The sequence below is a fragment of the Pyxicephalus adspersus genome, chromosome 5, assembly GCF_032062135.1.
Source record: "Pyxicephalus adspersus chromosome 5, UCB_Pads_2.0, whole genome shotgun sequence".
NCBI classification, from domain to species: Eukaryota; Metazoa; Chordata; class Amphibia; order Anura; family Pyxicephalidae; genus Pyxicephalus; species Pyxicephalus adspersus.
In genome coordinates, this window is record NC_092862.1 from 116113406 (window position 1) to 116131496 (window position 18091).

Here is an 18091-nt window from a genome sequence, read left to right on the forward strand (position 1 = left end):
CCTGGCAGAGTAAGCGCCAGGCGCCGCCATCTTCAGTCTACTCTTCTGTCTTCTTGGCACGTTACCTGATTTTGCACTGCGCAGGTGCGAGATCGGGTGATGTAGCCCACTGTAAAGGAAAAAAAAGGGAGCCAAGCTCACTGTGCTTGCGTGAGATCGGCATCTTTTTCCCTTAATAGAATAAAATGCCCCTTCTGCACATGTCCAAGATTAGGGCATGCCCAGATAGAGCACCCAGAGCTTCCCAGGATGTGTGACGTAGGTATCCCCGGAGGCTCTGCTCCCCCATTCCCAGCTGCGGCGGTCAAGAAGAAAAGGGGAGGTGCTGCACCCTTTAAAAAAAAATACCACAATTTACATATTAGGTGTGTCTACCCTTTTATGTAAAGTAAAAATGCTGAGTTTAGGTACGCTTTAGGAATTGTGGTATTACTGGTAATATATTTTAAAAATACTCAATTTTAACATAAACTAAAGAAAACAAGCAGTTTTAAATATTAGATTGCAATGCATAGATTTAAGTATTTTCTTTATATCTCCATTTACACGTTTATATATTTAAGTAGGGAATTTGTCAGGAAGTATGAGGCACTGCTTGGGATATACAGTAGCTATAAAAGAATCTTACTATACCAGAGAATGATGACAATGGAATCAGATCCGTCATTATACCATCCTTGCTTTTGTGAGTTTCATTGATGTAGATTACAATATGATTAATCCAGCTTTATTCTTGGGCAATCACAATATGCGGGTTTTGGAACATTCCTAATGGTGTCAATTCAAAGCAATTTAAAGGGGTTTCCCATTATAATCTAAAAGTCTAAAGCCTGAGACTTGTTACAAAAGCGTGAGAAACACGAGCTCGCATTCAATGAAAATGTGTAAATTACTGAGATGTGCAATTAAAATAGGTTATAATAAGCAATTGTGAAAACCCCAGTCAGGTTTAATTGGTGGCAATTGTGAAACCCTCTTTCTTGTAACGAGAAATTACTTATTCAGCACATGTTCATGGATCGAGTAACCCCATCAGAGGATTTTCCCACTATTTCTGTTGATGACAACGTAAAACTTAAATTTTTCTTGCTTCAAGTCCCAAGACAGTGGTCACCAGGACAGAAACGGCAAATCTCTGTAAAGCCACTACAGATAGCCATACAAACCTAACAGGACCCAGCTCCTCACCACACTAGCCAAAACTGAAATAAATGGCTGTAAATACACTTCAAAGCAGCTAAAAAAGATAAATACAATCTAGGTGCATCAAAAGGTAATAATGACTTACAGTTCATTTTCTTTCTAAAACAACCATGGAGTAGAGAAAAATTCACACTGCCATAAACTGCAGAGTAGAACGTATGCTCCCTATAGGGTATCATTGGTCTCACTGAAGGAGTAGGACATTCGTACTACTAAAATATGCCTATAGTTTTACAATCACCATAACTCATGCTAAGAGACTTTGAGAAATTCTAGGTCATCAGGGTGTGTGCTGGAAATCTCCAGAGAGACCATTGCTTCCACATAGATGGAGTAGTGCATTCTGCAGCATCCTGGAAGGACACAAAATTGTCTGCTTAAATCTAACTTTGCACACTTTTCATTTTGATAGACCTGGAAAGTATTTAGCTTATTAAAACAGAAAGTATGTTGTATTTCAAAAATGAGCTCTGGGGGCAAAAAGTTTTTTTAGATATGTTTAGATAAGCTCAAACACATATAAGTCAATGTTGTATGCACCAAATATGAACAAGATATTGTCATGTAAAATTAGCACTGACAGAATTACTGTGCTGCTCTTACTGTGTTGCTCTTACTGTGCTGTTTCTCTAGAGGTGGTTACGGGTAAGCAATTTGTGCCTCCTAGGTCAGTTTAACAGACACCAATGATCTTTTTTTTGCAATCTGTATGAGGCATTCTTCCCCAAAGGCCACCACACTAATATACTGTGGGCTGTGGATATAGTAGTTATAGCAGGGGTTACCTGAAGACCTGAAAGTGTTTTTTTTGGGGTCCCCCCCCTATTGGGTTTCCCCCTATTATAAAGTTTGAGAAACACTGCACTATAGGCTTCCTGCAGATAACTAGGAGAGGGGGCAGGTAAAAGACTAGTCTCCCTGCATAGCAAGAAATCACCATAGACTGGTCTTTATTTCAGGAAACTCATCTAAAAAGGCCACATTTCATGCTGGGTTACTGTACAGATCTAAAAATCCACAAAGCACACCAAGGTTCGAGTAAGAATACAAATGCTTCTTGTGTTTAGGCAATAATGACTTATCCCAGAGTTAGGAAGAATCAAACATTGCATTTTGGCGCCTAACAATGTTGACAATCAAATTTGTCCTCTAAGCCAAGACCTTGTAAACTCTCAACTGGATAAGGTAAGATTCTGTTTATAGGTCAGGAGAAAAGATAAATTACATTTAAAATACTTATGGGGGACTCTACATAACCTTGATATATTAGGCTGCCTTTTCTTAACCTGTAGTGAGCAGTCACTTGTTCACTGACTTTGATCCTCTCTAATCCCTCTCTATAACGCCGAATACCAGGACGAAATCTCTATGCTGCACTCAATTTTCTTGACTGTTTTACTATGGCACTAAAACCTGATTCCTCTCCAGGTTTGGCTCTCAGCTCTGTTTATATGCCTGTGGTAAATTTTATTGGGAAAAAAAGGCAAACATTCTAGGAATCCTGCAAATCAGGAGTGTTGGAAAGGACTAGAATCACTTCAACTGCTGAAAGAGAAATAAATAGATCCCAACTGAATTCATTTTCATTATATTTGGATGGTAATTGCTGTACATTAAACATCCAGCACAACGTGTGTTCAAAGGTGCAGCACTGTTAATATTCTTATGTTAAAAATATCATAACCAAATAGGCTTGTAAAGAAAAATAGAAATTTGGAGATGAAATCACACTGCCATAAATTAAATATGAATGATTGTTCTGGATACGGTTCTGAATGATTAAACTTCAAGGTTTGCTCAACTTCAACTTGGTTTATTAAACTATCTGTTCTTGGGACCCAAAAGAGCCAAATATTAAAGACATGACATCAAATGTACACAAGAGGGATGTCGAACTTTGATTTAAAAAAGAAAACTTTTGCTGGCCACAGGAATTTTACAACTCTTGACTGCCCATATACTGTCTATATCTTGGAATGGAGGATTCCACAAAGGTGGAGTTGGATGAGTGTTCTAAATCTGAAGTACAGATAGATATAGAAGACATAAATTAAAGCTCTGTATTAGTAACTATTACAATTGTTTTAATGCATGCAGTGATAGTACAATGACTTTACTATCAGTCTCTTGCAATCATCTGTACCAGTGGTCACCAGCCTTTTGGAGCTAAAGGACCACTAAGTTTACAGACTCCGGAACGCATATGTACAGGGGGCCGTGTGTCATTTAAAGGTGAAGTTTCTTCCCTTTTTTCCCAGAGTGACGCCATTATGCAAGAACCCACCCACCGCCCTGAGCCTGCAATCCATACAGGGAACATGGTCCGTGGCTCTGGCCGGTGCGCTTCCCCCAGCGGGGTCCTTCTCCTGACCCCGCTAGGGTGAGCACTGGCCAGAGCTGTGGACCCCCAAAATTTTCTTGCGGGCCGCTGATCTGTACAACAGAGCTCAGATTGGTAGAAGGAAAGGCAAATATAGCTATACAGTTATTCTAAAGTGCTCATGTTCTAACAAGAAAGCTACTTTTAGGAGGGTAGAATAGAGTATCGAACAGTCTTCTGCTTTCTCTAAAGGGACAGAAAAAAAAATCAGTTTTTCTGCCCTTTCTGAAAAAGAGGTCAAAAAATTAGAAACCATTTATGGTTTTACGAACAAAAAAACAAAAAGTTAAATTCCATACTGCTATCCCATAATAACACAGGACCACTGGTGACGCCCAGAATCCAGTCCATAGACTGTCATATTAGTCTTGTTGTTTGCCTACATCTGCACAAAAACACACAGAGGGTGTTGCAAGGAGCTCTCAGTTGCTGCCACTCATTTTGGCAAAACAATCTTTTATATATTATGATGATAAATGTATTCAACTTGCTACCAGGTAAAACGTGCATTCTGCTATATAAAGGTGAGATGAAAATTGAGCTTTCTGGAGATCAACTTTTAAACCAATAGGGACATACATGTATGTACTGCCATTAATAAGGCAGACAGAGGCTCAGTGGACACCCTACATTTGAGTTTTTAGCTTGTCACCTATCTGACCTTTTACAGTGTGTCCCATCTATTAGATCTGTAGCATGGGAGTTCAGGGAGATGACTTTAGCTAATGTATCTGGCTTCAATAATAAAGCTACATGTCAAGCCTAAATGAACAAATTCTTACCTAAGCCTCCTTATGACTAGTTCTCTTTACCAAATATGTAGTGTTTACTTATTCTTCCTACTTTTTGTTAAAAAAGAATATTAGCAGAAGTTGGAGAGTTTGCAAGGAGGCAGGATAACTTTTCTATTAAACAACTTGTTTATTTATAAAGATTACAGCAATATTATGTATACGAAATAAGTGGTGTGGAACAGTTCTTAAGTTTAATATGAAATGTTTAAGCCTAAAAATGCAGGATAGAAACAGGAACATACGAGACTTAGAACCTGTAGATTCAAGAAACTGCAGCCAAAACATCAAGAGAAAACTGTGCTCAAAATTACAGGGCAGTGAAAGCATTAATCATTATACTTTGCTGCAGCCACATTGTGTGCTAATACCTTTGTGCAGTGGAGAAGGTGATTTTTATCCTCTGGGGACTTTTGTTGGGTGAAAATTTGAGCCATAGCAATTTAGCAGGAATGGTACATTACATAATGTATAGTGACATAGCACATAACTGTCATGGGCAGAAAATCACAAGGACAGACTTAAAATATTCTATACTATCATTTAATCTAATGACCTCAAAAGAAATGCTATGTTAAGTACTCAGAAGGGACACAGATATGACACATAATTCTATATGTAATTTTGCTAATATTCCTATAGGTTATTACTAATCCATGAACACATGAATTTATTAAAATGTTCCTATAGGTCATTAATATTACATGAATACAATCATTCATTAAAATATTCGAAAATGCCAATATTAATACATTAATACATTTGTTCATTAATAGTTGTTTCAGGCCTGATAGGAGTTTGCTAGTTAATGTCTGGTAAAATGGGTTTTTGATACAGAGAAGTCATCATGCAATAAAAAGCACCATGGATCTCAACATTATTGTACTTTTTTGTTTGGTGGGATGGAGGCATGCCACTATGGGTTTTCCTTCCTATGAAGATATAAATCACTTTTCTGTCATGCACAGAATGCACATAGATATTGGAGGGGGATTAGGTATTGACATCTAGACAGTTCCTCCGGAGTTTTCATTACCTCTCTGCTTGCCTTCCCATTGCATGTCAGCCCTATTGTGATGTTGGAGAACCTTCCAACATCAGACAAATAGGGATGTACAGTGAGGGAAGGAGACCCCCAAAGGAATGCATGGTACTTGACCTTCAGATTAACAATAAAGGTAAGTACAATATTATACACATGTTGCCCTATACGTAGAATGAAATATTAAAGCTTCTTTGAATGTTAGTTCTTATTTAATTACCTTTCTAAAATAAAACAGAATCCTATTGTGTTGTGTGACAGCAATCATCTATTCTATTTGTGAAAAAATGTAAAGATTTAAACTGTTTAGCCAGAAAATTTATTTTTTATGTCTTAATTTTAACCAATTGACATGTGAAGTAGTAATAGCCGCCAATTATAGTGTCAACTGCAATCCAAACAATTTGAGTCAAAGGCCTGACAACTGAGTATGATGAGTTCATTGATGAAGTGCAGCTGGCCTAGACATCACTATTGTATTTGTATTGCCCTTGAGGAAAAGCACAGCAAAGGATTGCAGATGAAGGTCCTAAAATATTATTTCTTTTGCCAAATGTTAAGTTGACTACAAGATTGTCTGTGTTTCTTAAGATTTAGTTACATGGTAAAAACCGCAATATACCATATACAAAATGTCAAATTATAATAAATATAGGTATTCTAATAGTGGAGAAATTTTGGACCAGCACTAGAAACAATTCAAGAAAAGCACACCACCAAACTATAACAAAAAAGAACAAAGAGTTTAAAAGAGAACATTTATGATAACTATAAAATCTACCAAATTCTCAAAAGCTTACAAAGTATCCTCTGTATGATAAAATCCAAGGGGCTTAGTCGAAAATGTAATGGGATAGGCCACAAATGCCATGAGTTCCATGACCAAAGATATAATGTAAAAAAATAGATTCTGGATGGAGGATGAGGGTGTGACCCTGCTGTTGGACATTAAATCTTTAGGGAAATTCTTTCTTTCTCTTACTCTTTCTTTTAGTTTTTTTTGACTGTCAAAACTTTTTAGATCTCCACTCAGTTTAAATATGGAAATATCATTAAGGGAAGTGTTGATGGGTATGGTCTCTCAACAAGAAACCCATCCCAACTGACATGATAATGGAGTATACATAGAACCTATACACTTACAAGTTAACAAAGATTTGGACTTACTGTATGTATTTTTTCCACTCAGCCAAAAAAATGACTACATGTAAATCTGAGAGGAGGAAATGGGAAGTGAACAATTCTTTGAACATAAATATTATACATCACATCTGTCATCCTAAAAATACATGACTTCAAAAACAGACGAATCCCATAGTGAAAACTGAGTGCAGTTACATTTCTAGGCTGCTGAAGTGCATGGAATATTTTTTTTTCACATAATGTCCTGTGTGTCAAACAAGGAATTATTAGGAAACCTTATAGTCTTTTAGTTTCCATGCCAATGCTAATAATGGTCCATTAATGTTACATTACATTGGTATTAATAACATGGTTTTGTTAGGGTGGTCCAAGGCCAGAATGTAAAAATTGGAAGGGCTGTGAACGTTGACTGCATTAAACTATAATTAAATAAATCCTAAGCCTTTAAAAAAGGACTTCAAGGCATATTTTTTATATTCTGTTGCAAATCAATATGAATTTATTTATTTATTTTAAAAAATAGTATTATCCTGAATATTCAGATTACTGTGCACCAAGATATCTAGTTCACCTTAGGATGCCCTAAAAATGGTATCAGCTGTATTGTATGAATTATAGCTTGGAAAAGTCTATGCTTTCCTTTGTGTGGAACAAATGCACTTTAAGGTAGACCTGTCAATGAAATGTATCCTTTACTGCCATTAGTAGAGTACCTTTGTGAAAAGGTTTAGCCAAATGGACATCAGCCTTTTTTACCATATTAATTATGTAACTTTGTCAGCTCTAACGCATAATTAATTAAAATGTTTTATTATGGTATGAATGCAAAGCATGGCACAAAGGAAGCAAATACTAAATTTACTGTCTCATGTAACAGTTACCCCCATCAGCTTTGCTTGCCAGAAAAATAGGTCAGAAAGAAAAGCATCATCATCTGATTTTTTGCCACCTGTGTCTTATTAGGAAGATTTCCATTCCTTTGCTGTCCTAGGACCATCATTAAATAAACTGTATTTTGATTAATTATCAACTGTATAACATGTATGGGTAATGACAGACGTTTTACTAGACTCAGGATCATGAATAAATGATCAATCCCAATATCCTGACCACTTAGTGGGAATGTTTTCTTCTTGTTCCTTTTCCTAAATTATTTCACTTGCCCATGTTCCATATTCTCTGTATTATTACTTCCTATGGTTTGTTCACTGTTGGCTCTTTACAAGATGTATTTTATTTATAGGGATATTTTATAGGTATTGTTACTTTTCATTGTTTTGTTCACCAGAATGGTTGGTCCAGTCTCCTGTTCCATTTTGGCATGTTTTTCATTTTTATCGGGACCTGGCAGTGTTTTTATTTGGTTTCCTTGTGTGCACAGTTTATTTGTATGCTATTACTGTAAACCTATGTGGTATATGTTCTGAAAACCTTTAATAAAGATATTGAACTAAATTTCCTGCTCTATAGACACAGCAAAGTAAGCGATCTTTGCTCTTGATCTTTACTTTGAGCCTAAGTAACAGTGGTCTTCAGGAAAACAGAGTTTTGCCCCCTGACAGATACATAAACATCCATAAAGACCTAATAAAGAGTTGGTGTTTGGGGTGCAAGATTTCTAGAGTATAGAGTTTCCAGGTGGCTTTCCTTAATACAAGTTTTGCCCTTATCACAGAAAAACTAAAGTTTGAAAGAAATTGATATATCATGTCCAGAAGATTTTTTGGAATTATTTGAATCAGAAAGTTACCTTTTTTCTTGAGGTCCAAATAATTTAAAATTACTTTTATTTAGTCTGGTACTGATTGTTTACATGCTTATGCCAAAAGAGGCTGAATTGATTTGTTAGTGATCTGGGGTAGTGGCTCTCCTATTATGGCTAAGACCGCTAGCTGAGTAATGGGTGCTCACAATGACAGCAGCATATGGTGCCATTCACACATATCTTCTTCAAAAACTGCAAAATCACCAGTACCTATCTTTATTATCAAGGTGGTGTCATCCATACAAAACACCAGCTGATATCTTGCACAGAGTACATTCATCCATCATTATGTGCCATATAGAAGAGATCCTCCATGAACCTGAAACGTTGGCTTGTTTTGTTGGTAGTGATTTCACACTTTTTGAAGGTACACGTTTTATTGACAACATGAACTGTTATGGAATTACTCCATTATTATTATTATTTTTTTTAATAGAAGTATTTTTTTTTATTTATTTTACCCAATAAATGTGCACAGTGCAGGAGATTAAACATGATATATTTTTTAGCTTTAACTGGACTGCAGCTGTTTAGATTTACTATTGTTTGTGTTTTTATCATGACCTCTTTTGGAAGGCAGCCATGGGATGTATTGAAAGTTCTGTTGGACAGACCCTTGAATTATCACTCAAGTGGATAAACAGTTGGATGAAAATTTCTGTCTACTAATGTGGGACCTATAATTTATAACATTTTGATTTCAACTTTTCTAGCTTGTAGATGGCTTATTTACAGTTTTAGATGTGTTTCATAATGTGAATGTGTCTCTTGTTAACATTTTGCAATCCACTTCTATACATGTGTAGTCTTTTTATGAATTGCATGTGTAACAGCTGTACATGGGGCTAAAAAGCTGAAAAGAATAAACTGAAAGACAGGTATGTAGTAATCCTGTGCTGTAAGAGAGTCTTCAGTAAATCAAGATTCATTGATTAATGGATTGTCAAGGTTTTCAAATAGACTTCATTCAATGGCCTAGATTGTCTGCATAGATGCCTTTATAGTTTTCTAGGAGACCCCCTTCATTGCATTTGTTAAAATGATAAGTATTCAATTTTGTTAAAGAAAAATGGGCGTCCATTTTTTAGTATACAGTTGCAAATTGTTACAAATAGTATTACCCTAGAAGTGTTTGTATCTTCAGTAAATATTTATTATATGTAAGGCAATTATTTTTAGATTACAATTAAACAGTAAATAGTGAAGTAACATAGTTGTCTTAGTAAATATAAAATGTAAGTTTATCATTTCAGTCTGGTATCTAGTCTTATAGTTACTGTGCATAAATACGTCTTTCTATTTCCTATTCTTCCAACCTATTATGGAAACAAGCCATTAGAATAATGTGAGTTAAAAAAAGGAGACAATGGACCTGATGTATTAAATCTTTCCAAGACTAGAGAGAATACGCTTTAATCAGTGAACCTGGGTTATAAAAAAAAACTGGAATGGATCTGGTCCAGGATTGCAAACATTTGCTAACAATTAGAAATATATTCCAGGTTTGCTGGATCACCCAGATGAGTGATGAGTGATGACCCTGATGAAAGTGTATCCTATCCAGTTTTAATAAATCAAGCTCAAAGAGAGAAGTCAGGAAGTACTGGGGAAACCACGGCTTGGGATTTTCCTTGTCTTGAGAGACAAGTAGACCCATACCATCATAGGGTAAAAAAACTAATTGTCTAGACTTAGACATAGGTAATATTTAAGGTTTTAGTATCTTCAGCGTCTATTATCATTGCCCACGCATTCATAAACACACTGTTAACTGTTTTCTACAACCTGGTGATGACTTATTTGATTGTTGTAAGCAGGAGTGTAGTGGAACGGGCACAGGTGGGAACGCCGTGCACTCACTTTTTTTTCGGGAATGGCACGTGTCCCCACTCTTATTTGAAATTCTTTGGTGGTCCACCTCACCCCTCGCATGGTAAGGAAAAAAAGGACCTCACTGGGAGGGCGCACGGGCTAGAGCAGCAGACCGTGTCTCCCAGAATTGCAGGCTCAGGGCGGTGGACGGGTTGTCTCTCTGAACACAACCCGCCACTCTCTCATTGCAGACTCAGACCTGCTATGGGGGAGTTGGCTGGTTCTGGTATCATGATGGCACTGCGGGGGAAGTTTCTTACCCTCTGAGTGACATATAGGCAGGGGTGTAGTGGGGCGGGCACGTTTACCATGCCCCTCTTCTTTTTTTATGACTACACCCCTGGTTATAAGTTTGTGATGTCCTTTGTAATTCTTTCAGTTTTTTTTTTTTTTTCATTATGCATGATGTACACTAGTCCATTGCTGATTTCCTAGGGGATAGGTCTACTAAGTGTGGAGGAAAGAACCAGTGTATGTAAATCCTCTGAAACAGGATAGGTAGTTTAGGACAAATTTAGCAATAAGGGTAGGTAAAGTACTATTGTAATAAACATGTTTTTTTATGTTTTTTTTTTGTTTCCAGAGCAAATGTTTTTCTCTTTTGGACACACACGTCTTGTTCCTATTTGGTAACATAGGCTAGAATATTTGAGATTTAAGTATTGATTACAGTATTCCACCATATCTGTCTTATCTAGTTGGTGAATCTTTTTTCTATATATTTAACCATGAACCAAAAGTTAAAAAGGTGACCCCAAAAAATGTTTATAACTTGTTATCTGAATTGACTTGTGCATCTCTGGAAACTGAGAAGGGTTAAGTGTCTGGGTAGTCATACACACAGACAGATGGTTCTTCTCTGGCTAATTCAAAGGTTACCACGTTAATTATTGTAATTAAGCTGTGTATGAAAAGCGGTGCCCCTTTGTTTGTGACTTGGCGATGTGACGCAGCACGTCGTTACAAAAGAGACGTGAGCGCAGCAAGCTGTATTGAGTTGCTATTATTGCTCCTTGCCGAGCATATTATCCTGTCATAGGAGATGTAAGAAAATCTCTCACTTCAAAATGATAAGGCTTTGTCACTTGCAACACAATTACCGTTAAAAATAGAAAGAAGCATTCAATATGATTGCAAGTTGCAGGGAGGGAGCCATTGTCCAGCCCGGTGTGACTCATCCAGAGGGCCGCAGTCAGCCTCTACATAGCTGTCAGCTAACTGATTGCCATCATTCCCTCTCTCCCCGCATTTGATGAAATATTCATGCCTTTGCTGTGCTCTCAGCAAGTACTATTGATTTCTTGTGTAAACGTTGCTATATTTAGTCTAGACAAATGGAATGTGGATTGCTGCTGAATAAATTGGATTGAGGGCTGGGCTCTTGCCTGCTTTTAGCTTCCAATCCATGGCTATTATTTATAATCAAGGGCAGTTTTTGTGAGTTTAAGAGTGATTTTTCACCATTTAATGATTAGTCTAGAAAACCAAACCAAACAGTTTAGGCACAATAATTTCAGGAGAGTGGAATAAAAAGCCATTTCTCTTTCTCTTTTAATATGACAAAAAGAAATGTCTCTGTTGGAGTATGTTGACAACATTTTAGCTGTACTGTTTTTAACAGCAGTGCTTTTACATTAATTTTGTTCAAAAACTATTGATTAAGTTGATTATTGAGTGTATCTCAACTTTTTACAGTAACTCAGAATCAGTTTTTTTTCCTGTTGGTAAAAGGCAACTTTTAATATAACAGGACAGGAGAGTGCTTTTTACAACAAATTGAAAAAAAGTCTTCAAATTTGGCCTTGAGCTAGAAGGTTGGGGTGATATTTCTGTACTTCAATATGATATCTTTTGGCAAACATTGGTTTTTATAAAGCTATATATCATCGCCAGTGGTCACAGTTGCTTTTATTCCACATACACTAAAACCTGTATACAATGTATAAACCAATATCCTTATCCAATATCCTTTGATGTAGGGAGGGCTACATAATATATACATTATTATTATTATTATTATACAGTATTTATATAGCGCCATCATATTACGCAGCGCTGTACAAAGTTCATAGTCGTGCTCCTTGCCGAGCATAAAAAATAGGAGTTGGTAAGCCAAGAAAAGATTGTAATGTGCATGCATAAATGCACAGATATAAGAGGAATTCAATGAGTATATAATTGTAATAGCAGCTGCAGGACATACAGTTTTTATGCTGATGTAACTTTAAATAGACCTCAAAGTTATGATTTTTACATATGGGAGATGTATGTATTTTATACCTCTTCACTATCCAAAAATATTTTATGTTACAATAAACGCCCTTGAAATTTGTTATAAAGTTATATTTTACAGAATCACCATTATTACTTTCCAAATATAAGTTTACAATTTTACCACTTTCTAGCTATAAACAGCAACATCACTGCAGTGGATGTAAGGCTTTTTTTTTTTTTGCAAGATATTTTTCATTTGTTTCAGACAGTTGCATTAAAATATTAAACACCAGTTCAGGAAATCCAATTTTTGAAAACAAATATTTCAGGTTTGAATTTTTGCTGTCCTAAACTGCTTACGTCTTGATTGATATATACAGCAATCTTTAATTGCTAGCCATGGAAAGAACTCCTACGATATGTCAATTTAATGGCCTATTCTAATGAGAAGGATCGTTTGTGGAGACACTGAACATTTAAATACATAATTCATTGTGATGTAGTGACAGGAAAAGGGCTGTAAAACCCGAGCATTAGAATCGATATGACTAGATTGCAGTGAGCTGGCGACCCCTCTCCCATCAGTTTAGGTGATAAATATTTTCATATAAGTGGGTGGTGGAATTACTGTGGGAGAAAAATGTGCTACTTATACTTTTACAGTATGCACAGGATACCATAGTACATGCTAAATCATAAATAATTCATTTTAGGCAGTGGCAGAGGATTATTTAGGATTTCCAAACTTATTTCAGTTGCAAGAGATGAAGAAGACTATCATTTGTTTTCTTACGTTTTAAAGTAACTACTTAAAGTGTTTGTGAAGTCAAAATCTATTTTTCATTATGTCACATGAGGATATACACTTATTAGGTCATATTAGGATACATATTATTATACACTTTTTAAGCTCAACATTTTTGTGAATCTATTGGAATGTCTCCTAACTAAATATTCAGCTATAAATATTCAGCTAGTAATAGCATATCCTGTAGAAGGCTGACAACATAAAACCATGGCTCACAATTAGAAGGAGCGTTGTCAGCCTGCCTGATGCACACCTTCAATTGGCCAGGTCTGTCAGATAAGCAAGCCACCAGCCAACTGAAGTGCACAATGTAAGCTAAATATGCAGCTGTTCTAATTATGAAGCAGTAGCATGGGAATGTCAGTCAGGAGTAATAAACTGCAACAGATTCCCCAAAAAACATAAAAAATGCATATATGAGATATGATGCTTAACATCTCAAGATAGCCAAGGTTCCATATTTACTAATGTTAGTGTGATACTTAGGTCAAAAGCAAAAAACTAAAAATTATATTTGTTTTATGTCTTTCTAATTGATTCCTTCATCCTGTTCCAAAAATAGTTGTTCAATTAGTTCCTATATATATTTTATATCCTTTGCAGAGAACTGAATAATCTAAGTAGCCTGTGGTTACAGTTAATGCTATGTTCAGAATGTCTTCCTTTGTAGCCACCACATTGTGCTATGGAGAGCTGAGACTACAAGTGTTAACATCCACATCCATTATACACAATACAAGCCATCATGGGATGTGTAGTTTTTTTTAGGGAGGTTGCAGATGCCCTGCTGTTCTTTGATGTTAAACCAGAAATAAAGAAAACCACCAGCAGCCTCTTCCCAAGCTAACAGCATAAACCAACACTTTTTCAAAGCAAGAACAAATTTCAAAGCAAGAACAAAAAAACACATTACTTATATATGATTAAGTTGGTGCAGCACTTTATTAATTCCTAATGTGAGTAATGTGATACATGATATAGATATGAAGTCTTGGCTATATATGTATCAATTATATTATATATACATGTTCTTATTTTAACCAGACCAATAGCACCAACCTTCATCCTTGGAATGGTAAAACAACTGAATTATCAAACTACTGGACTCAAACTGGGTCTAGGGACCAAAGAAAAATTGTGTTCCTAAAATGTATCTAATCTAAGGTGTTGGATAAAGTATTTAAGGGTTATCTCTATCAGGGTTCAACCTATTCTGACGGCCATTATTACCAGGGGTAAAAGGGACATAAATCACTAAAATGGAAGGTGATAGATTTAGGTGACAACTTCTGTTTTTTTTATGGTTGGGGGGTAGGGTCAGGAAGTAAGGAGAAAAGTTGGTATTATGTCAAATCGGAATCATTTTCTAGGTCATGGCTGTTACAGTTGGGATGTTCTAGTGTGGGGGCAACTGGTTGGCCTTCAGCTTTTTTTGTAGTCACAAGGAATTTATTCATAAAATAATAGTGTTTTAATGTAAGAGTACGTTAGTAAGTAGGTGGGGGTAGGGCCTCTTAGAAGTAGTCTGGGTGGCAGGGCATCAGAAGAACTGCTGGCGGAAATAGAAGACATGCAACCTTCACATAAGGAAGAACATACAGCAATTTTAAAAAAATTTCAGAAATACTTAATGTAAAACAAAATGTTCTGTAATTTTACTCCTATTACTACTTCTTTGTGTGATTATGTGCTGCTTGATTTCTGTTACAGACGTAAAGACTGAAGTTCCTGTGGGTTTGGATCCAATCACACCACTGGACTTACGGACAGATCTAAGAACCGTGATGCCTATCTTAGACCCTACCATACGAGAGAAGCAGCTGCAGCAAGAGCTATTACTTATTCAGCAGCAGCAGCAGATTCAGAAACAGCTGCTGATCGCCGAGTTTCAGAAGCAACATGAAAACCTCACAAGACAACACCAAGCCCAACTACAGGAGCACCTCAAGGTACCAGTGTGCTAATAGTAGTGTATAATGGTCATGTTTATGTTTTCATGTTTTCTTTTGGCAATGATTTCTAATAAACCAATTCTGAAAGTAATAAGTTCTGAAGATAAGAGTTGCCTGGCATGACATCTGGCAGCTAGGACTTTCAGAAGGAGAGTTCAGGAAAAGAAAGGCTGTTTTCAATTCCACAAAAATATAATAAAAAGCATGCGCAGCCCAATGTACTTTACTGTATACTGGCATACCCGCGGGTGACCGTAATTTAATAACTCCTGTACTGATGCTCGTGAGTTAAATAATTCCAACCTGGCCAATCAAGATGTCCAAAGATCTGAACTTGGAAAAGGACCAGGTAAAGATGGTGGCAACTGTGATGGAACACGAAGAGGCAAGTGTAAATAAAACATTGTGGCAGGCAAGTTTTTTTTATTGCAGAAGATAGCATTGCTTTTGTATTCTACAATACAGAACCTGCTTGCTTGCATTCTTTTTACTTAACAGACTGTTACCCCAGAATTTCAAATTAGCGTTTGAAGGCCCATGTTTGAAATTCTAGTCAACACTAGAGCATTTTTCTTCAGTTACCTATAATGCTCGAAATTGCTTAAATGCCCCAAACACCCCCATTGACAAGAAGTGTGACAAATATTGGACTGCTGCCTCTGACTGCCACCTAGCCTCAGGAGATATGTTTAGGCTACTTTAAGACTGGCCATGGGGCTGTGGTGTGTTTGACGCTTACTCATGCCATTGAACTACTGCCTTGGAGGAGACACCACATGCGAGAGAAGCTCTCTCGTAGAAAAATGAATGGCGTGGCAGTGAGTAGTACTGTATTTGTGCATCTTTTGGGTATTTTTTTATGTTTTTGTGCATTTGGTAGGCATTTTTTTCCAACTCTAGCTCTTCTCTGCCACATATGTTGGTCCAAATTATCTTTAAAAAGACTAATAAACTCATACAAAAGTCAAGTCAGTTACCTTAAGAACAGCTATATCCTTTTGCATGCATGAATGCTGCATTAAAATGGATATATACATTCTTAACATTCAAAAATGCAGCATTTGGCAAGAATAGGCTGCATGTCACCTGTTTTACCTGTTTTGGATGCACCTACAATAAAACACAATGCAAAGCAGATAAAACACAGCCTCCAAACTGTTTTCTGTATTGCTATAATAAAATAAATTGGATTATATAAAAAAACTCAGTTCCACAAAATTCGATCTGCATTGTGAGGACATTTTGTGGCAGCCTTAGAAGTTTCTGAGCTAGAAAACACATCTGATGTTTTGTGTGCCTATGATTACTCAATCTGAAAATGGAATCTTCAGGGTCTACTGAATCAGTTGCATAGTCAGCGGGCGGTTATTGCCAACTTATTGTTTCCCAGCTGATCATTTACCCACCTGGGTTTTTTAATCCGAAGCTGAAAGCAGTCATGTGACAGCACTTACCAAAGAAAATGGAACTGAAACATTAAAGTATAAATCAAAATAATTAAAGTCTCATTGCCAGCCATTATTTATGCTGTTAAGTAATGCCTCTGAGTGGTCAGGGAATAGTCCTCAGCCTCCAAACAGCAGTTGTTATGGAGCCTGCTAATGTCAGCGGGGAGCCAATGCAAATTGAAGTGGAAGGGAAACACAGCAAGCGCTTGTGGGACCGCTGTCTTCCAGGAGTTGTGTGGTCTGCTTGGCTGCTTCAGAGAACCCTTACTGTGATGAAGTGTTTACCCAGCTATGCTTAAATATACTGCAAGGATGTTGTCTGTTATTACATAGTGTAAGATTAAGGCTATCTCACTTTTTTTTTATTTTGAAGGTGAAAAATAATCTTACATTTTGTACGTTCCCTGTTTAAGATTAAAGTCTCTCTTTAAAACAACAAAATGTGTTTTATTGCTATATTTAGTCTGGTATATTATTAACAGAAAGTTTGTACTACAGCCCTGCAAATTGCTATATATTTTACAGAAGTATGTGTCTTAAAGTGGAACTACATCTGTGCCCAAAACAGTACAGCCTGCTGTCTTCCTGTAGCTTACTGTTTTCCTTTACAATATGAATACTGACTTGCCATATTGGTAGTGGCAGGGCTTTGTTTCCTCATGTAAGTGCCTCCAGCAAAGAGAACACTGAGCAGAACTGTACAGGTTCACACTTGCCTCAGGAATATGTGGTCCAGCACAGCCCCCCCATGGCCATATCCACTTCTTAAAGAACACTTGACAGCTGGCAGCAGTAAGCAGTACTGGTATCATTCGCTGCCATCCCCTATTCATCTTCTTTGACGTTGCCACAAGCAGAAGCTACATCCTTCATCTCCCTGGAGGCAGCAGTTCACTGCCATGAATACGCGGTAATCACACCATAACATTATGTGTGAACATAGCCTAACATATCACCAAATCTCGTGAGGCGAGCAGTCAGTCAGAGGCAGCAGTACCATAAATGTTACACTGCAGCTATGAGGCTGTTGGCACCTGAGAGCCTGGGTACTACCCCTCACATACCGGGAACTGCATTGTGACATGAAGGATCAATCCAAACAAAAGGTTACATTTCCAGGCAATTACCAGTTCTCAACTACATAAATTTTCACTGTTTGAGGTCAGGTTCACATGCCGAAAATACAGATAGGCAGGAAAGAGGTGCCCATATTTACTAATGTCATATCAAATATTGGCTATATATGTATCCATTATGCAAACTGCAAGTAGAACTACAATTTGTTTTTTTCATTCTTCCCAAATTTCAAAAAAGACAAAATTATTTTTTTTAACGCCATAAATTCTAAAATTTAAAAAACTTAAGAAAAAAATCAATTAAAAAGATAAAAATATTCAGTCTAGTCCAATAGCTCCAAACTTCATCCTCAGAATATTAAAATAGGTTATTATTCCACTAGGCAAAAACTGAGTT

At 36.7% G+C, this 18091-nt stretch overlaps 1 protein-coding gene across 6 annotated transcripts in view; it reads left to right on the plus strand.

Annotated features, from left to right (window-relative positions):
• Nucleotides 1-18091, plus strand: part of HDAC9 (histone deacetylase 9) — a 322976-nt gene that overhangs the window by 185078 nt on the left and 119807 nt on the right. For 5 of the 6 annotated variants that reach the window (XM_072412536.1, XM_072412535.1, XM_072412537.1 and 2 more), the window contains one exon: nt 14929-15167. In XM_072412536.1, the coding sequence (XP_072268637.1) occupies nt 14929-15167 (239 nt within the window). Of the gene's footprint in view, nt 1-14903; nt 15168-18091 lie in introns of those variants that run through there. The other variant, XM_072412538.1, reaches the window with a different exon arrangement.